The sequence below is a fragment of the Delphinus delphis genome, chromosome 8, assembly GCF_949987515.2.
Source record: "Delphinus delphis chromosome 8, mDelDel1.2, whole genome shotgun sequence".
NCBI lineage: Eukaryota > Metazoa > Chordata > Mammalia > Artiodactyla > Delphinidae > Delphinus > Delphinus delphis.
Window position 1 is genome coordinate 11,306,063 of NC_082690.1, and position 21,162 is coordinate 11,327,224.

At 46.0% G+C, this 21,162-nt stretch overlaps 1 protein-coding gene across 2 annotated transcripts; it reads left to right on the forward strand.

The window, feature by feature from the left end:
• Window positions 1–690: 690 nt before the first annotated feature.
• Window positions 691–20,942, forward strand: ZNF202 (zinc finger protein 202). Of its 2 annotated transcripts, XM_060017758.1 has the most exons (11): window positions 691–788; window positions 1,710–1,888; window positions 2,029–2,146; window positions 4,107–4,244; window positions 7,328–8,140; window positions 13,853–14,349; window positions 15,024–15,234; window positions 15,593–15,681; window positions 17,136–17,265; window positions 17,816–17,935; window positions 18,452–20,942. In XM_060017758.1, the coding sequence occupies exons 6-11, from the start codon at window positions 13,948–13,950 to the stop codon at window positions 19,441–19,443; spliced, it is 1,944 nt and encodes a 647-aa protein (XP_059873741.1). In that variant the 5' UTR covers window positions 691–788; window positions 1,710–1,888; window positions 2,029–2,146; window positions 4,107–4,244; window positions 7,328–8,140; window positions 13,853–13,947; the 3' UTR covers window positions 19,444–20,942. The 2 variants fall into 2 exon arrangements, 1 of the variants encoding a protein (XP_059873741.1); XR_009520348.1 differs by lacking the exons at window positions 13,853–14,349; window positions 15,024–15,234; window positions 15,593–15,681; ... (1 more) ...; window positions 17,816–17,935; window positions 18,452–20,942 and adding an exon at window positions 8,958–9,082.
• Window positions 20,943–21,162: the final 220 nt, after the last annotated feature.

Below are 21,162 nucleotides of genomic sequence, written 5' to 3' on the forward strand. Positions count from 1 at the left end.
TTAGGGAGTGGAACAGAAGGAAAATTGCAGGTACAGGCAGAAACGTCACTGCCCACACAAAAATGAACAAATGAGATCAGGGAAGATAGTCTCAAAGTAAAGAAACACAAAGAAATGCCCAAGGAAAATACAGGAGAACCATGATGCCATAACTATTCTCTTACTAAGCTTCTACTAAGCTCCAATCAGTTCACATGCAATGTACCATTTAGCCTGCAGAGTAACGGTATTACTACGCCCATTTCAGAAGATGGACACTGAGGTTCAGGTGTGAATTTGTCGGAACCCCTACAACTGACGGCGACTACAAGAGCCGGTATTCAAACCCACAACTGCTCTTTTCTACCATGCTTCGCCGACAATGCAAAGGAAAAAAAAAAATTAAGAAAACCAAGTCAAGATATAGGCATCAAAATTAAAACAAAGACCCAAAACAGAACGGAGCCCCCCTGCAGAAGGTACGTGTGTTAATCGAGGGCCCCCCCACCCATGCAGAGAGGGGCGGGCGAGCGGGCGGAAGCTGAGGCCCCCCGACCCGCTTCCCCTGGGAATACGGCAACTCCACCAGCTAGGGGCACAGAGAAACAAGCAAACCTCCCAAGAGCCTAGAAAGGCCCCAGCGCGGCGAAGAGGCGGGGCGAAGGGCAGCTTCCGGTTCCGGGCGCAAAGGCCCCACGTGTTCCGACCCGCCAGGCCCCGCGCGGCTCGGATCTGGCGGCGCTGCTAGGGCCGGGAGTGGGTTGGGGAGAAGCCGGGGCAGGGGAGGAGCCGCCGGAGCTGTCGGAGCCGTGAGTGCTGGGGGCTGGGCCGGGCCGGGCCGGGCCGAAGCAGGCTGAGCGGGGCTGAGCGGGGAGGAGGGGGAGGGGTCGGAGACCCCGCCCCCCTAGAGCCTGGGGAAATCGTACTGTCCTGTGGAAGGTATTGGCGGCAGTATGTTGAGGGGGCTGAGGCGTTGTGGTCTCCGTGTTTCCTGGCGGCCGAAGCTAGAACCTTCGGGTACGTGGAACGCGCTCCAGGCTTCTTTCTTTGCAGCCACCGCCCTCCGCCCCCTCTTGAGGCCTGCAGAAACGCAGTTAGTTCGTACCGCCCTCCCATTGCTTCCGTGCCAACTGTCCTCCGGGCACCGTGGGAGGAGTGGTCGAGGCCCCTTCATTTCCCGCAGTTTTTTACCCCGCCTCTCAGCTGGCTCAAGAATCCCCCCGAAGGCTCCCTGCCCAGGCGAGCCCCATCACTTGCCACCGCTAACTACGCCGCAACACACGCAGATACCCTCACCCGTGATTTTATCTCCCGTGATTTTATCGCCCGTGATCATGCTAGGCCTTGGAGACCACCTGGCCTGTGGCTTTTAAGCTGCACCGTGACGGACCCGAGCTTCCTCTCAAGCCAATGACTGCAGTCTCCACTTGCAACTTCCCTCCCCCACCCCTAACAGCCAGTTTGGGCACTTTTCTCGACACCACCGCTACCCTCAGCGGGAGTATATGGGGCCTGCTTCTCACCTGGTTTCGCGAAGAGTTTGTTAGTTTGTATGTGTTTTTCAGAAAGGTGCCAGCCCGATTTTTATTTTTCTGGGCCTTGATGTTCTTGTCTTCTAGGCGCCTTGATAACCCTGTCTGCCTTGGTCCTGGGGAGCAGGGCCACATCCAGGCTCTACTTAGAGGCTAGGCTTAGAACTGTTGCTTTTTCTCTCTGTCCACATTCTGCAGGTGACACCCAGGGCAGCCTCACTCAGAAGCCACAAGGAAAGCTAGTGGAGTCCCTCATCCCTCCAACTTCTCTTCCAAGCTGCCCCATGGCCCTTGATCCAGAAAGCCACTTCAGAAAGGTTGTGGGACAGCCATGGGAGGCTTGTTGCTAGGGAATGTATGACAGCGGAACAGTTAGGGTTTGTAGCCATTTGTCTTGGGTAGCTTTTTGCTATTACTATCTAGCCTAAGAGGGTGGGCAGGCTTGGAGGGAGGAAAAATTTTTTTCTCCTAGGACTAAGCACCGGGGATTCATAATCTTGTCCCCTCTCTCCTCCAGCTGTACCCGTTTTGCACTCTTTCTGTATACCATATTGCAGTAGACAGTCATTTCAAGGGCACAGCAAGGTTTACTACGAAGTGAGGGACTCTTGGGCATTATAAACTATGCAGATGAGGTAAGTTACAGGTTTACAACATTTTTTTTCCAGCTAATTTGGCACGGACATAAAACACATATAGCAGTCCTAGACTCCTTTCCTCTAAATTTGGCCAGCACTGGAAAAGTTGGATCCCTTCTGCTCGAACCTCAGATTTATCTCCTTTGCCTTAGGGACTGGTCCTCAGACTTACCAAGCATCGTAAACCCTTGAAGGGCTTGTGAAATACAGATTACTGGGGCCACCCCCAGAGTTACTGATTATAGGTCAGGGCTGGGGCTTGATCATTTGCATTTGTAACACGTTCTCTGGTGCTGGTGCGCTGGTCTGGGTTTCCCCACGTTGAGAACCACTGCCTTTGGCCAGACTTCTTCACACAAACATTGCAGTGGTTTGGACATCAAAAGACCTGTGTGTGAGTACTTCTGTACTTGAAACTAGTACGATGATCTTGTGTGGGTAATTTAACCACTTAGGTCTGAGTTCCTTGATTTGTAAAATTAAGAAAGTGTACTTCAAAAAAACTCAAAGTGCTACATTTTCTTAAGCTGAATTGAAGCTGAAATACTGGTGAGTTTTTTCCCTTGATTTTCTTAATTCTCTTGATAGGAGCTTCTATTTTTATCATATAGCTTATACCCATATTCTAGGTTTTTGCTGTGAGTTCCTAGTATGCCAAAGTCCCAGCTATTTTTTAACTACATGTTAAATTCTTTAAGGTCAGGGCCTGTGCTTTTTTCATCTTTCTTTGCCCAGCACCTTGACTTGTGTGGGACACACAATTGATGCTCAGTAGATACTTCTGGGATGAATGAACTCCATCCCCTGCCTTCTCTTGGAGAAGTTTTCCTCCACTAATCCTGTGTAACATAGTAAAGTAGTATATGGCTGTGCCACCTGATTCCCTCAGGGGACTGGAATAAATGCTAATGCCAAATTCCTGTAACTGTCCTCAGAAGCCCTGGCACCCACTGATTCTGAATTTCAGTGTCTGTATTCAAGTTGGGGGAAGAGAAATCAACAGCTTAAATAAATACAACACACATTTATCGAGCATCTTTTTAACCAGGTGTTTGACGAAGTGTTAGGAACAGGGAATATAAAAATATATAAGGAGGTCCTTGCTTTCAGGGACAGGGCTCACAGTGGGAGACAAAAGACACTAAACAGTGGCCCAGAGCAAGAATGGCATCTACTTTGGACCATGATTTACTCTGCAGTGGAAACCTGATACCCCTCAGATTCCTGTGGTCCAGCAGGCATGGATCCCATCCTTCATCTCATCATACGCAAGGGAGCCTTGGGCAAAGCCAGAAGGAAGTCATCTAGATACAGAACAGGGAGTATCTTGACAGAGAATATTAATTAAAAACTAAAAACATAGTGAATGACTTTTGAAGTAACTTCTGAATTATCCACATTTATACCTCAGGTCAAGCTATATTTATAAAATATCCTTTTTTTTTTTCTTTCATTAAATAATGTTTCCTCTGTGTGATCGGCATTGACCGTGTTCACTGTAGTGAATTAAGTGTATTTGGCTAGTTTAACTCTGGCTTCCAGATAAAAGCTGCTACCCTCATCAGGGTGGGTGTCAGGTTTGGTGATCACCCTTTTCCTACTTCAGATTAGTTTGTGACATTCTGTTTTAAACTGAGGCATGTAGATTGGCCTGCTTTATTCAGGCCATTAACCACCCCTGGGTAAAAACCTGTAAGTTTAAAAAACCTAGTTTCATGTTGGAGGTTACCCAATATGATCATGGTGGCAGGATATTTAATTCTGGTCTCAGAACCTGTATTTGGCCTCTAGCCCTTCTCAACTCTTGAGTAAATTCCTCTCACCATCTTCAGGCTAATACATTATGGCCCAGGTACTCAGTAAAGAGGCCACATATCCTTGTACCCCTCAAAGCCCCTCTATTACCATCAAAAAGCTGGATAGTTTCTCAAAAAATGATCCAGCTCTCTGCCTTTAGGTAGAAAATCATCCCCATTTTCAAGATGATTTGATGTGACTTGTCCCAGATGACACACCTCTAGGAGGTGGAACACAGCTCATCCACCTCTGAAGGGAGAACTATCAACAGCGATCCAGCACTGCCTCCTGGGCCTGTGTACGTACTTGTAGGAAACATTTTAATTGAAAATAAAGTGAATTGTTATGATTTTTATAGCTTTATTTAAATTCTTCATGTTTATATTTACTCTCAATTACATTTTTATACCTTGATCCTAACTGCAAAGTCTATAAAATTTAGTGGCAGAAGATATTTATGTCTTAGCCTCCTCTGACTCCCTGTACCACCCACTACTTATTTGGCCTCTCCTTTTATTTCTTCCTGTCTTCCTCTTTTTTACACCTTATAATAACCTTTGAGCTACTTCTCCCGTTGCTACTCAAATCTAGTGAAGAATCGCTGAATAGAATCTTAACTAAATCTATGTTGACTCTAACGAAGGAAGAAAAAATATAAATGGCAAGAATATCTTAAATAGTTTTTAAACATGGTTTGAAGCACACTGATCATGATGTGTTAGAAGGCAAGAAGTCAGTGAAGGTATTCCCTTTCATTTCTTCTGCCTTTTGGGTTAGGTTTTCAGAGGACCTCTTGGGTATATGGGCAGACCTCGGAGATATTGCGGGTTCAGCTCCGGACTGCTGCAATAAAGGAAATATCGCAATAAAAACAGGAATTTTTTGGTTTTCCAAAAAACTGTTTACACTGTACTGTAAAGTTCTCTTTACACTGTACTGGAGTCGATTGATTAAGCAATAGCATTGTGTCTTTAAAAAAAAATGTATATAATTTTAAAATACTTGTTGCTAAAAAATGCAAACCCTCATCTGAGTCTTTAGTGAATCATAATCTTTTAGCTGGTGGAGGGTCTAGCCTTGATGTTGATGGCTACTGACTGAAGAGTGGTGGTTGCTAAAGGTTGGGGTGACTGTGGAAATTTCTTAAAATAAGACAGCAATGAAGTTTGCGGTATTAATTGACTCTTCCTTTCATGAAGAGTTTCTCCGTGGCAAGCAGTGCTGTTTAATAGCGTTGTACCCACAGTAGAACTTCTTTCAAAACTGAGTCAGTTCTGTCCAACCCTGCTGCTGATTTATCAACTAAGTTTATGTAATAGTCTAAATCCTTAGTTGTCATTTCAGCAATCTTCACCAGTAGATTCCGTCTCAAGAAACCACTTTCTTTGCTCATCCATAAGAAGCAGCTCCTTATCCATAAAGTTTTTATCATGAGATTGCAGCAACTCAGTCACATCTTCAGGCTCTACTTCTTAATCTAGTTCTCTTGCTATTTCTACCACATCTGCAGTTTCTTCCTTCACTGAAGTCTTGAACCCCTCAAAGTCATCCATGAAGGTTGGAATCAGCTTCTTCCATACTCCTGTTAATGTTGATGTTTTGACTTATTCCCATGAATCACTAATATTCTTCATGGCATCTAGAATGGTGAATCCTTTCCAGAAGGTTTTCAATTTACCTTGCCCAGATCCATCAGAGGAATCACTGTCTATGGCAGCTATAGCCTTACAAAATGTATTTCTTAAATAATAAGACTTGAAAGTTGAAATTACTCTTTGATCCATGGGCTACAGAATGGTTGTTGTGTGAACAGGCACGAAAACATTAATCTCATTGTACATCTCCATCAAAGCTCTTGGGTGACAAGGTACATTGTTCAATGAGCAGTAATATTTTGAAAGAAAATTTTTTCTCTGAGCAGCAGGTCTCATCAGTGGGCTTAAAGTATTCAGCAAACCATGTTGTAACAGATGTGCTGTCATCCAGATTTTGTTGTTCCATTTATAGAGCATAGGCAGAGTAGATTTAGCATAATTCTTAAGGGCCCTAGGATTTTCAGAATAGTAAATAGCATTGACTTCAACTTAACGTCACCAGCTGCATTAGCTTCTAACAAGAGAATCAGCCTGTCCTTTGAAGCCAATCAATCATTGACTTCTCTCTAGCTGTGAAAGTTCTAGATGGCATCTTTTTCTAGTAGAAGACTGTTTTGTCTGCATTGAACATCTGTTGTTTATCTTAGCCACCTTCATTAATTAGCTAGATCTGGATAACTTGCTGCAGCTTCCGCATCAGCACTTGCTGCTTCGTCTTGCACTTTATGTTACAGAGATGGCATCTTTCTTTAAACCTCATGAACCAAACTGTTAGCTTCAAACTTTTCTTCTACAGCTTCTTCACCTCTCTCAGCCTTCATAGAATTAGAGAGAGTTAGGGCCTTGCTGTGGATTAGGCTTTGGCTCAAAGGATTGTTGTGGCTGGTTTGAGCTTCTATCTAAACCACGAAAACTTTCCCCACTTTCTTATCATTTGTGTATTCACTGGAGTAGCACTTTTCAGTTTCCTTCAAGAAACTTACCTTTGCATTCCAACTTGTCCAACTGGGGCGAGAGGCCTAGCTTTCAGCCTGTCTCATCTTTCGACATGCCCTCCTCACCAAGCTTAATCATTTCTAGTTTTTTATTTACAGCAAGATACACGCGATTCTTCCTTTCACTTGAATACTTTCGGCCCTTGTAGGGTTTTTAATTGTCTTAATTTCAACATTGTTACGTCTCAGGGAATAGGGAGGCCCAAGAAGAGGCAGAGAGACGGAGGAACATCTGGTCAGTGGAGCAGTCAGAAAGCACACATTTATTGATTAAGTTTGCCATCTTATATGGGCACAGTTTGTGGCACCCCAAAACAATTAGAATAGTAACATCAAAGATCACTAATCACAGATCACCATAACAAACATAGTAATAATTAAGCTTGAAATATTGTGAGAATTATCAAAATGTGATTACATCAAGTGAGCAAGTGCTGTTGAAAAAATGGCACTGATAGACTTGCTTGTTGCAGGGTTGCCACAAACCTTTAAGCTGTAAAAGAAAACAAAACAGAAAACACATTATCTATGAAGCGTGATAAAGGTGAATCACAGTGAAATGGGGTATGCCTGTACTAACTGGGTTTGCCTCAGGTTGCCTCTTCCCAGTTAGAGGAAGGGGACAGGACTGTGATATTGGTAAACAGAAGTATCACTACTCTGGTCTTAGGCAGGAAAACCTATCTTTAAGTTTTCATCCCATCTGGTTCCAAGGATCTTGTTTAATCTTAGCTTATAAGTGCTTTCAAAGCAAGAATTCTCTCTTGGTTTAACACTTTACTTTTTTTTAGGGGGTCTGCACCACGCAGCTTGCAGGATCCCAGTTCCCCAACCAGGGATTGAACCAAGGCCACAGTAGTGAAAGCGCCGAATCCTAACCACTGGACCACCAGGGAACTCCCTTAACACTTTACTTTTGATGTAACAGTAAACAGACCAAGATTTTCCCTGTGCATTAAAAAAAATTTTGTTTTGAATTATGATGAAATAAAGGACTGTTTGATTATCATGTAAATCTTCTTCCCAAAAGGATTTAAAGCGATTTGAAGGAAAGAACAGAATATATAGAGCATCTACCATATACCAAACTCTGTGCTGAGCGATTCTATGCGTTACTTCATTGATCCTTAAGACCACCATATGAGGTAGGAAGTATTTGCCACATGTTGGAGATTGGACTGAGGCTTAGGGAGTGTCACCTGGCTAATAGGTGAGGGGAGGGATCCAGACTAAGGCTCCAGAGCCCCTAACCATTATGTGGAAAGTATGGGTAAACGTTTGTGTAAGGATCAGTAACAGTAAAATGAAAGAATCTTTCCTGTAGGAGGATCATAGTGGGTAGTCTTTAGTTTTAAAGAACACTACAGGAGTAGAAAAGGGCAGTTAACAATTTTTATTAGCTGATTATTTTTTCTAGAGCAATGAGAGGAGCAGTTGCAAGCGTCTGGTTAGTCCCAGCGATCATTGATTCAAATCTCCAGGCTCTGGGCCCGCGTTAGAGTCAAAGAGGAGAAGGGAGACTGGAAAGAATTTAAATGTCTGCTGAATATCATCATTCGAACCTCTCTGATCACTGTTTTGTTCTGAAGATTAATTATTTGCCAGTAAGTAGATCCCATCTCTCCTTTAGGAAGATGCTATAAGACTACAGACCTTGTCATTTAGGGTCCAGAAAGATCACTCCAAGTAGGAACAACATTTTAAGATAGAGACCCAGGTATCTTTTCACTGCGTGCAGTTTTCTCTTCTGGTCTTTAGGGTTGAGTTAGGGCCTTAACTGGCATGGGACCCACTCAGATATGGACAGAGACAGCTGGACCACAGACTGGAGAAAGGTCTTGCCTTTCCCACATCTCCTCCGCAGTCCTGCCCCAGACGTCCTAGAAACACTGAAGAGGCTAGGTGGTGGGGCCAGCCCAGGCCGAGGCATCTCTGCAGACATTATTTTAGAGCCTTGTGAAGCGTCTCTGCAGACATTATTTTAGAGCCTTCTGGAAACAGGTCTTTCACTTTTCCTGGCCTGGCCTCACGGTCTCTCTATAGTATCCTGTTGTTGGGTTTTTGTCTGTCACTGTGGAACCCTTCCAAGGACAGACACTGAGGGAAGGCGTTAGAAGGCAACGAATTGCAAGGCAGACTTGCAGGGTAACCCATCCCATAAATGGCAGAATAAAATGCAAAGCCCATTTTCTGTCTCTAGTACTGACACCTGACATTTGCACAGCATGCTCTAGTTCACAAGCTCTCAGAGGTCTCAGCTAACCCTGAGAGTTAGGAGAGTTGTTGTCTGAAGAGGGCTTCACCCTTTACAAGGGCTCTTGTGTACCTCGTCTCAGGAAGCCCTTAGAGCGGTTCCAGGTTTGTGGGGATGTGGGCTGGAACGTACACCTTTGGATACCTAATCCGGTGCTCTTTTCACAGCACTGCCCGCCTTCTCTTCCTTCCCATCTCTTGCCCCAACAAGGATGACTCTGCCGCCCCTCATTCCGCTGTTGCTGACCTTTTGTCGCCATCTCATCTTCCGAGGCTGCCAAAGTAAATACAAAACAAGCGAAGGAAATCTCAATCCGTGATTTCTGAAGAGCATTTTAAAGCAGCAGGTTCTATGTGATGCTGTTACGTTCTTTTTTTCTTTGGAGAGCAAAGCCCTGTAAAAGCAGGAACCCTCTGTCAGCGCATACTTTATAGAATCTGTAGTAGGGCATCTCGTGGACTGTGCTACGTGAAAACAGTGAGAGTTCCTAGCCTGCTTCGCTGGGCAAGTTCTCCCATTTTTAAGTTAATAGAAATCCCTTCATTAAGCCAGAGACCCTGAGTATCAATTCCATCTTCTTTTCCTGCCTTGCAGATGTTGGGGGGATTGTCTGGATAAATAATCAGTGTTGTGTACTTGTGTTAAGTTACTTGATGTCCGGTTTTGTGCATATTAAGGTTCATTCACATCTTCAAAGGAAAATGATTTTTTTTTTCAAATGCACAGCTTTGTGTGACTTGTATGTGGATCCTCCCAAGGCAGCCTGAAGATTCCTTGTGATGAGTTGTGTTTTCCTCACGTCAGGAACCACTAAGAGTATTCTGTTTTACTCGCAATCCAAATAATAAGTGTTTTTTCCCTTATTTATTCATTTGTCTGGCACACAGTTAGCTGGACAAATGAGTGAATAAGAATTAATAGGATATTGGATCTGTCCTTCCAGAGAATTAAAAAGACTTACCATGGTCTCTGCCTGAGAACCTGTTGTGTGACAGGCCTTGAGCTGGGTGCTGTGTGGCCCTGCCCTCGGAGCTTTATGGTCTGGTGAATTAAACAGGAGGATGAACAATTCTTACCACACAAAAAGTAGATATATGTGTGTGCTGCGATACAGGGTCCAAGTTCCTGTGGAAACAATCTGGGAGGACCAGGGAAAGCAGATCTGAAGGATGAGTAGAGTTAACCAAGTAAAAGGGGTAGAAAGGGTATTTCAGGCAGAGTCGACAGCATCAGGAACACCTAGTGAGGGCGTAGAAAAGAGATACAGCAGTGTATTTGAGCAGCAACTTTTAACGCAGTAGCAGTCGTTGGAGAAGAGAGGTGGGCAGGGGCCAGGTCTTGCAGGGCCTTGGGAATCAAATTGTAAGGGGTTTAGATTTTACCCTGTGGACAGTGTGAAGCCATTGGCCGATTCTGTATGTTAGAAGGGTCACCACTCAGACCTTACCGCAGCACTGCAGGTGGTATTGATGTGGATATGGCTCTTGCCCATTTTTAAATGCTTGCACTCACCTGCCTCCCTGACCCCAAACTAAAGGTAAATGTCTACGTTCCAGAAATAAAAGCTGGAGGAGTGAGCACAGTCTAACTCCACCACAGCCCGAGGAGATTTCAAACCAAAATAAAGACTTCTAAAGTTTGGGGTTCTAATACCTATACTCCAACAAGGAGATATGAAAATGGGGCACTGGTGGGGATGGGGGAGGGATATAGAGTTGAGTATCTGCCAGCCTGGAGCCTTGAAGAGCTACTCCTTCCGTGAAAATCTGTCTACTGATCAAGCAAAAGGGCAAGGAATTGTAGGCCTCCATAGCCTTGGGTGGGACAGAAATCACTCACAGGCTTAGGCCTAAGTAAGACACTATTGGCATAATTCAGGAAGACTGAGAAATTAAGATACTGAAACCACTAGTACTTGGATGGAAGCAAAGGAAATTTCATTCAAAGGGCTCACTTTTATAACCTAGGGCTCTCCCAAAGAAAATGGGCATAAAACGTAAAAAAATTACAAACCACCTGCAAAAACACCACCATGAGATAGAGCAGATGTAGTAAGTAGGTAAATTAGCCCAGGAAGATCTGTAAATTACAGAACTATAGATCATGAGATTATGTAGTGAATGTTTGCGGGTAATGGAAAAATGAAATAAGCTTGAATGAAAAGTGATTTGAGATACAGATTTAAATAATGAATAATTTGGTGGTTGATGGGCAACAGCATGTTAGACAGCATGTTACAGCTGTTAAGAGTGGATCGTTGACCTTGAAGGTGGACCTGAGGCAGTTGTAGTGAAGCATAAAAAGATTGGAAAATGAAGAACCCTCAGGTTGCATGTGGAGAGTGGTCTGGAGGCGGTGGCACCTGGAAGCCCACTGGTAAAATTTGAACCAAGTGGTTCGTTCCACATGTAAGTGCCAGTGCAGTCGTAGGGGCCGAGGATATCGTCACTTTTTAAGAGGTCCTATCAGTGCCTTTTAGTGGGTCATAACGGCTTCACTCGGGGAATGGCAGTGGAGATGAGATGCATGAATTTGAAAGATTTAGAAGGTAGGATTAACAAGATTTGGTGAATAAAAAAGAGTAGAAACTTATGGAGGAAAAGATTGATTCTTACTGTTAATGTAGGAAGAAAACTTCAAAGTGGAGGTATTGGAGGTATAACCTATTGTTATAGGTATTGGAAATTGATTGAAGGACAGTCGCCTACTTCAAGGGGTTTCAGGGGAAAGATGAACGACGACTGTGTGATGTGGCAGATTTTGAGATACAGATGTGTCCAGATAGCTGGGGAAGCAAAGTGATTTCTAACCAGGTCTAAGGGCAGGGAGAATGGGATCAAAGAAGGCATCTCAGGAGACATGAAGCCTTACCTATCTATGTCTTGAAAGATAAGTAAGTTTAACCTAATGAAGGGTAAAGAGTTGGAAGGAACGGCATGTTCAAAAGCCAAAGACCATAGACCTTTTGTGTGCTTTACATGCACAATGTGCATGTGTGTATGTGTGTGTTTGAAAGGATTGGAGAGGAAGGCAAAGGAATAACAAGATGAAGGGACTTCCCTGGTGGTCCAGTGGTTAAGACTCCATGCTCCCAATGCAGGGGGCCCGGGTTTGATCCCTGGTCAGGGAACTAGATCCCACATACTGCAACTGAAAGATCCTGTGTGCTGCAACTAAGACCTGGTGAGGCCAGGTAAATAAAATAAATATTAAAAAAAAAAAAAAGAAACCCAAGATGAAGGTCAACCTAATACATAATACTTAGAAGTTTGTATTTCACTTCCAAGACAGGAGTGATTGAGGATCTTAAATAAGGAAGGGACAGGACCAGGTTTGCCAAGAGCAGTCACTCTTGTGATATGATGAATGGTGACGAAGGTAACAAACCTGGAGACAGATAGCTCACATTTAGAGGCAATTGCAGTAATCCAGAGAACTGATTTAAGACCGAAACTGTAAATCCTGGGAATGAAGAAGAGGGGACCTGTCGAGAAGAAGTAGGAACACACGTGAAGCATTGGTGGTGGGAGTTTTCCATACAAAAGGAACAGACTTTTACAGACTTGGAGGCCTGGAAAGGCACCCTATTGTAGGGAGGTCAGCAATGCATTCGTTATAGCAGGTGATACAGAGAAGAGGGGAGGATATGAGGCTTGAAAAATAAATTGAGGGCTGGTTGTGAAGGGCTTCATGTACCATGCCAAGGATTTTGGAACTGATCTTACTAACAGTATGAAATTATTTTTAAATGTTGAGTGATGCAGTTGGAACTATTATTCAGAAAGATAATGGTTAACATTGGGGCACCATCACTTTTAGGCACTACACAGGTATTCCTCATAGTAACCCTATTAGATGGATTCCATCCTACCTCCATTCTGTAAAGGGGAAACAGGCATAAGGAGAATAAGAACTTGACCATGACCCCGTATCTAGTAAACAATAGAGCCAGGATTCAAACCCTGGCAATCTGACTCCAGGACTCTCTCTTAACCTTACATGCACTAAGCGTTTCTCAGCTAGGATGCACATCAGAACCACATGTAGCATTTCTAAAGATACAGTTCCCTAGGTTGACTTGACTCAGAATATCCAGAAGAATGATGTGTGATGCTGTGTTTTGCAGAAGCTCCACAGCTGAGTCTGTTGCGTTTTGCTCATAGCTGAGCACTGCGGGGATCCCAGTTAGGAAGTTATGGCAGTAGTCCAGGCAAGAGATGGGGGCCCCAACTAAATCAGGAGGAAACAGATTTAGAGGCTTAAGAGGTACAATTGGTTTAGTGAGCTGTAAGCAACGGGTAAGATTCAAAGTTGAATCCAAAGATGATAAGGTTGAGTGTTTACTTAACAAGTGATGATCTCAGCGAAGAGGATTACACGAAGAGGGTGGATTCGGGAGTAGGAATCGTGAATTTAGTTTTGAGGGTCTGTAGGTCTTCCAGTTAAAGATGTCTTAGGAGGAGGATCGCTTTTGGGGGTGCCTATGTGCCAGCCACTGTGTGTAAGTGGCTTTCTTCGCTGTTATCGCATACAATCCTCTCAAATCTCGGAGAGTCCCCAGTTTACAGAATAAATTAATACGGAGTGTGAATCAGTTCACAGTGAACCTCCACAAAGCCTTCTCTGTCTAATTCAGCCCTGTCAATGTGTCTCTTCTCAGAATATATATCCTAATATATATGTCAGCGTGTGTGTGTGCGTGTGTGTGTGTGTAAAACAGATTGTGGTCAGTACCGCATTTTTAGCAGGCAGTTATGACTGTCCTTTCTCCTAGCCATTTTCCTTTTAGGTTCCCATATTTCATGATGTAGAAATGCAATGTTTTTCTGTTTTTCTATGGGGTGTGAACCTTGCCTAGGAAAAGGAGTGGGAGAACATACCTTCAGGCATAGCTTATCCTATTCCAACTAGATCTATTTACAACATATGTTATGGAGATTAGGGGAAAGGGGATTTAAGTTTGGGAGTGTTATGTGCACAGGATTATGATTGAGCTCAGAACTGTTATTCCTGTGTATACTTTCATGCTCATAGTGTTGTCTGTCTTTACTTCTCTACCCAGGTCCCTTGGGAGAAACTCCTCGAGGTGCCCAGGCTGAGACGGGGGGAACGACAGTGTGAGCTCTCGATGGTGTGAGACCACCCCAGAGCCAGACGATGGCTACAGCCTTGGAACCGGAGGACCAGGATCTTTGGGAAGAAGAGGGGATTCTCATGGTGAAATTGGAAGATGATTTCACCTGTAGGCCAGAGTCTGTCTTACAGAGGGATGACCCTGTGCTTGAGACGTCGCACCAGAACTTCCGGCGCTTTCGCTACCAGGAAGCAGCAAGCCCTCGGGAAGCTCTCATCCGACTCCGAGAACTGTGTCATCAGTGGCTGAGGCCAGAGAGGAGGACAAAGGAGCAGATCCTAGAGCTGCTTGTGCTGGAACAATTCCTTACTGTCCTGCCCGGAGAGCTGCAGAGCTGGGTGCGGGGCCAGCGGCCAGAGAGTGGCGAGGAGGCCGTGACGCTGGTGGAGGGTTTGCAGAAACAACCCAGGAGACCAAGGCGGTGGGTGAGGAGGGGGAGTCCTGATCTGTGTGATGTGGAGGGGGTCTATTTGCTGGGAGCATGGATTTAGGGGTAGGGCTTACGTAAATTACCCCATAAATGGAATTGGCTCTGCCCTTGGGTTGTACCTAGATCCATAAGCTCCATGGGACAGAGGAGTGTGTGTGTGTTTGTGTGTGTATGAGTGTGACTTCCTGGTTCTTGAAACACCTGCCTAGGGACCATCTTTGTGGCCTCAGCACACAAGGTGATACGGCTTTGGTTTTCCCTTTGGATGTTGAACCTCCATTTCCTGGGGAGGAGAATTCCGTGACTTCCTCAGAGGTTCTCAGCCCCGCAGTGACAGATCCCCCTTTCAGGACGACAGACAGGGAAGCACACAGCAAGGCGAGCCGCAGGTGGGGTAGGCGAAGATGGGAAGGATGGGACCTCAGAGCCCTGGTGACAGGCAGGGTTGAGGGAAATGAGAAAGCAGGGCAGTATCTGAATGTCCCCCCTTGTCCTGGCGAGGATAACCTCGGCTCCTCCTCGCACGCCCCAGTGGGACTGGACTTTCCCCTCCTCGTCTGGGTCCCTCTGGGAGTTTTCCTGTTGGCAGCTTCTCCTAACATAAGCCCTGATGACAACCAAGACTTTCCTCCTGACTCCATGGTGACTGGAAGTTGGAATTATTCCCAGGTGACTGTCCATGTTCACGGCCAGGAAGTCCTGTCCGAGGAGACAGTGCATCCAGGAGCAGAGCCCGAGTCACCTAGTGAGCTTCAGGATCCTGCACACACCTTGACCCCCGAGGAGTCCCATGAGGAGACCACACAGAGCCCAGATCTGGGGGCACCAGAAGAGCAGAGCCTGTGCCAGGAGTTGGAGTTCCAGCCCCTGCAGGAGAGCGGTGGGAGCCTCAGCAGGAAGGGGGGATCGTGGCAGAGTGAGGGGAGGGGGATATTGCTCCCATACCGAGGAGGCTGGCTAGATCATAAGGGGAGGAAACCACAGAGTACAGGGTGTTGAGAGGAGGCAGTACTAGCTAGAGTACCCGTAAGCAGGGCTACCTTGGATAGCACTTTTGTTGGTTATTCTCCTGGCATTCCCGTAGTGTTACAGGTGGTGGCGTTGGGATGACTCAAGCCGCCCTTAGGCCTGTGTCTTGACTCCCACCTTCCCACCAGAGACCATGGGGGATGCTCAGCTCTTTGCCAGTTTTAGGGCTGCCCTGCACACTGCTGATCTCTGCCTTCTTTTCTTCTTAGAGGTTCCAGTGCCCCAGGACCCAGCCCTTCCTGAAGAGAGGAACCCTGGAAACCCAGAGATGGTTGCCCTTCTTACTGCTCTATCACAGGTGCACCCTAGTTTCTGTCTATACCATGGAGAATTTGAGGAACCGTTGGGCATATACACTGAACAGGTCAGACGGGACACAAGTTTCCACTCTCCTTTGCCAGTTTAAGTTCTCAGTTCTGCATGTGTCTGGAAGGGGAGGAACTGCAGCTAATGAGATCAGTTATAACATCTCAGTCGGGTCTACAGGCTCCAGAGCCTTTTGATTTGCCACCAAGCAGAGGGACTAACAAAGTGGGATTATTTGGTAACACCCCAGTACAACTTTGAAGTTGTCAAGTGAGGGTTTGTTTTTGGTTTTAAGGAATAAACTTGATCGTCATTTGTAAGGATAACTGACTGTCCTGCAAAAACGATTTCTGATTTTGGGTGCTATCCTCTTCCAGGGACTGCATTCAGTCAGGCCATGGCATTCATGAAGACTTCACCATGGTCAAGAGCCCCACAACTAAGCTATGTGGCTGGAGAAAAAAGGAATAGAATTCATCCTTATTTTTATTTTATTTATTTATTTATTTTGGCCGCGCCGCGTGGCATGCGGGACCTTAGTTCCCTGACCAGGGATCGAACCCTTGCCCCCTACATTGGGAGTGTGGAGTCTTAACCACTGGACCGCCAGGGAAGTCCCCATCCTTATTTATTTATTTTTTAAAATAAATTTATTTCTTTTTGGCTGCATTGGGTCTTCGTTGCTGCATGTGGGCTTTCTCTAGTTGCGGCGAGCGGGGGCTACTCTTCCGTTGCTGTGCGGGGCCTTCTCATTGCGGTGGCTTCTCTTGTTGTGGAGCACGGGCTCTAGGCACGCGGGCTTCAGTAGTTGTGGCTCATGGGCTTCAGTAGTTGTGGCTCGCGGGCTCTAGAGTGCAGGCTTAGTAATTGTGGCGCACGGGCTTAGTTGCTCTGTGGCAGGTGGGATCTTCCTGGACCGGGGCTCAAACCCGTGTCCCCTGCATTGGCAGGCAGATTCTTAACCACTGCGCCACCAGGGAAGCCCCCCATCCTTATTTTTAGATTGTAGCCTAGCTGAAGAAGAAAGTCCTGTTTATGCTGTATAGACTATGTAAGTGATGTGTGATTAGGTAAGGTCAGTTAGGGAAAGTTTCCTGGAAAAGATGAATTTTTGCAGAAATGTAGGTGGCACTAAAGTGTAAAATAGGGAGTTGAATGGTGACTTCTAAGACCTTTCTTGTATTTTAAACAATATCCTCAGAAAGGCTAGTGCTGAGGGAAAGTAGTGGGATTGGAGGGAGCAGGAAGCGGGCCAGTTGCAAAAGCAGAAACTTGGGAAGCAGCGACAGGATGAAACTCAGATGTCCTGAAAGGGAACCAAGTGTCGCATTTGAGTTTCTTTGTCTCCTGGATGGATTCTGCCTGTACCAATGACCTTTATTCCAGGAACAAAATATGAGGCTCCATAAAGCATGCCATTTTAGTAGAATCTTTGTGTTGTTTCAGGGATTGGTAACTTTCAAGGATGTGGCTGTATGCTTCTCCCAGGACCAGTGGAGTGATCTGGATCCAACACAGAAAGAGTTCTATGGGGAATATGTCTTGGAAGAAGACTGCGGAATTGTGGTCTCCTTGTGTAAGGAATTTCAAGTGTTTCTAGAGTGTCCTGAGCACAGAGATCTTTTTCTTGTTGGAAATTGAGGGTGTCTTAGACCTTAGATTGTACGTACTACACTTCTCTAATGCCGACCCCACCAGTGACACTGAAGGACAGCCGAGGAAGATGGTGTCCTTCGAAGTTAGAGGGAAGAGAAAATGCCTAGAAAGTAGTTGGAAACCTCTAATAAGAAAACAGCTGTAATAGTATAGTTTTAGTATGAGTTTAAGTTTAGTGTGAGTAGGTAAGCACATAAGTTATGAAACAAGCAATAAAGGTTGGAGACGATCTACTTACTTGAATCTGGGAAAAGAGGGTAACATTGACAGCTGTGTGATTATTGAGTTGCTGGTGAAAGGCAAGAGATAGGCAGTACTCGTCAGAGGTGCTCAAGCTAAAGAGACTGAAGGTTTGATGGACTGACCTGCCTATGTGATTGTTCTGCAATCTGCCAAACAGAAAAGATCTGCTCTTGACATGGGGAACAGTTGAACCAATCGTGATGTCCTGTTTTCCCTCTCTTGAGCAGCGTTTCCAATCCCCAGACTAGACGAGATCTCCCACATGGGAGAAGAAGAGCCTTTGATCCCAGAGATCCCAGAGGTGCAGGAGCCTCAAGAGCCAGAAATCCTGAGTTTCACCTACACAGGTGAGGAGTGACAAAGGGAATCCGTCCCCCGAGCTGGCAGTTCCTCTGGGGAACCCCTCTCACTGGTTCTTCTAACATGTCAGCCGACAGCACTCTCTCTGAAGCCAAATTCTTCTATCCTTTTCCCCTCTTCACGCCTATCATTGGTTTGAGGGATCTGTACTGCAAAATGGTGACAGACAAAAAAGGGGAACTTTTGGAATTGCAGCTATACCATTTTTTAAGCATTCACGTAAACCCTTGATCCCCAACCTCCATATTTGTGAAAGGAGGATAATAATGTTTGTCCACACGAAGGCTGCTGACAGCGTGAGAGAGCGTATAAGAAAGTGCCTGGCACACGACAGGCATTCAGTTGACTGGTTATTTCCTTCTTCCCAACCTCTACACTTAAGAAACATGGGTTTCTCTCTTTACAGTCTTGCCCTCCCAAAACTGTTTAAAAAATCTCTCCATGGTGTGCAAGGCGTCATTACCTCTATAATTTCCCCTTTTCTCCTCTCTCCCTTTCTACAGGAGATAGGAGTGAAGATGAGGAGTGTCCTGAGCAAGCAGATCTGAGTTTGGAGGAGCTACACAGGTCTATCTTGGGAGATGCAGAAATTCACCAGACTCCAGATTGGGAAATAGTCTTTGAGGGTGATCCAGGCAGACTTAATGAAAGAAGATTTGGCACAAATATTTCTCAAGTTCATAGTTTAACGAATCTTCAGGAAACCGTGCCTGTCCACCCCCTGTTAGGGAGACATCATGACTGTACTGTATGTGGTAAAAGTTTCACTTGTAACTCCCACCTTGTTAGACACCTGAGAACTCACACAGGAGAGAAACCCTATAAATGTATGGAGTGTGGGAAAAGTTACACACGGAGCTCACATCTCGCCAGGCACCAAAAGGTCCACAAGATGAGCGCTCCTTATAAATATCCCCTAAATCGGAAGAGTCTGCATGAGACCTCCCCTCTGGTCCAGGTTGAGAGAACTCCACCTGTTGAGAAACCCTATAGGTGTGACGATTGTGGAAAACACTTTCGCTGGACTTCAGACCTTGTCAGGCACCAGAGGACACATACGGGAGAGAAACCCTTCTTCTGTACTATTTGTGGCAAAAGCTTCAGCCAGAAATCCGTGCTCACAACACACCAAAGAATCCACCTCGGAGGCAAACCCTACTTGTGCGGAGAGTGTGGAGAGGACTTCAGTGACCACAGGCGGTACCTGGCCCACCGGAAGACGCACGCGGCTGAGGAGCTCTATCTGTGCAGCGAGTGTGGGCGCTGCTTCAACCACAGCGCCGCCTTTGCCAAGCACCTGAGGGGACATGCCTCAGTGAGGCCCTGCCGCTGCACCGAGTGTGGGAAGAGCTTCGGTCGGAGAGACCACCTCGTGAGGCATCAGAGAACACACACTGGTGAGAAGCCGTTCACGTGCCCGACCTGCGGGAAGAGCTTCAGCAGAGGCTACCACTTAATCAGGCACCAGAGGACCCACTCAGGAAAGACCTCCTAGCCCGGTCCCCACGTGCGGACACCTGCCTTCGACTCTTTCCCAGGGGTGATCTGGGAGAAGCCATCTTGTCGGCCTGGGAAGACCTTTTCTAGGGAGTCTCCCTCACCTGCCCAGGTGTGCGTTAGTAACCTCTTCCCACAACTAGATCACCACCCCCCCACGCAGAACCTCTCAACTTTGTTCTACACCTTGAGGAGATATTCTTTCCAAAGTTTGCCTGAATTGAGGCCTCTCCGTGACTGGAGTGCGCCTGCCTCCACCTCACAGGTGTGAAGTAGGAGAATTAGAAGACTTAAGAGGTTGTGTTTACTATATTTGCCCCCAAATAAGCTGTTAACTATCCTAAAGACGCCTAACGCCCTCAAGTTTAAAGTGGCCCAGGACAGGTCCTTAGGTTTGGTAAGGGACCAGCCTTTAGGATTCTGTCCTTCCTGGGCTCAAATCTTAAAGCACACAGCCCTGAACTCAAGGCAGGAGACCTGCATCCTGATGGCTCTGCCACACTTTCACAGGTTAACTGTACAACTCTCTCACTGATACACTTCTTCACCATGCACTTTCCTTTGATTCTCGGGAGAGATGCGAGTAGTGGTTGATGGGCAAAAACATCGAGGCGGCTTCATGTGGACCTTGTCAGGCTGCTCCCTTCCCCATTGTCAAAATGACACCAGGTGCCAGACACAGCTTGAAAGGGGGGCCTAGTCAGAAGCCTCTTTCCTTGTGGGTCTTTTCCTGTTAGAATGCCCCTGCCCAGCCCTCCTACTGTTCTGCCAGGCTCTCGGTTTTGTCCCTAGTGCTACATCTGTGAGATGTAGCATTTGGGTGCTGAGGGATTCAGTAACGCCTAATTAAAACCATGTTGAAGTCATTTACATTTCCACATATATACACGCCCACCCACCCGACCCTCTTCCCATGAGTCTGTGAGGGGGTTTGGAAGTGGTGTCAGCTTACAAAGGCACTGTCATGATTGTAGAATCCTGATCAATGGGGTCACTACACTTACGTGAAGAAAGCTGGAGAAGAGCTGAGCTCCAATTGTGGAAACTTTAAGCAAAAGCTGCTGCTGCTGGCTAAGGCCATCCAGACTGTTCTCCTGACGCCCCACCCCATCCGCCCTGCTCATTCTCTGATGTCAGGGAGACCTGGGACCCTGAAGAATTTACCAGGAGTAAAGGCTTTCATGTATTTGCGTTGTTTGCTTTTTCTTACGTGATTTCATTCTCATGTAATTAAGAACTAAGGAGTAGAATCTCATGGCCCAAGGATCTCTGTTGCCTGGTAAAGGTTCCATGGAGGTGAGGCTGAATAATCATGAACCTCACCTGCTCTGATTGTGTGGGAGCGGCAAGGACTGGGGAGACCATCCTCCAAAAGTGGAGCACGGGGTATGGGATTAAAGCATGAAAAGGGAGACTGCCTTCTGTGCTGGTTTCTTCTGCTCTGTTTCTCGACCTGTTGTATGCCAGCGTTCACCAGAGGAATGCGGGTGGGATGACAAAGCCGCAGCTTAACGGCTCAACAAGGGGATTCTCGTTCTGGTCAGTAATGACGTTCCAGCTGACTGGTTTGGTTTTAACTCCAGTCATCCATTGTCCTTCTGGAAGTACGCACACATGAAATTTTAGAAAGTAACACGGGCAGCCAAGTTCCCTGGTTTCTAGGGCTTTCCATTTAACCCGTTCACTCTCCAGAGCCGCAGGTTCCTGAGACTTCTAA

Excerpts from the sequence above, each read along its gene's own strand:
- ZNF202 (XM_060017758.1), top strand. The coding sequence starts at position 13,948 with ATGGCTACAGCCTTGGAACCGGAGGACCAGGATCTTTGGGAAGAAGAG. Across the intron at positions 17,266-17,815 it reads CGGAATTGTGGTCTCCTTGT|CGTTTCCAATCCCCAGACTA; the intron begins GTAAGGAATTTC and ends TCTCTTGAGCAG. Across the intron at positions 17,936-18,451 it reads CCTGAGTTTCACCTACACAG|GAGATAGGAGTGAAGATGAG; the intron begins GTGAGGAGTGAC and ends CCCTTTCTACAG.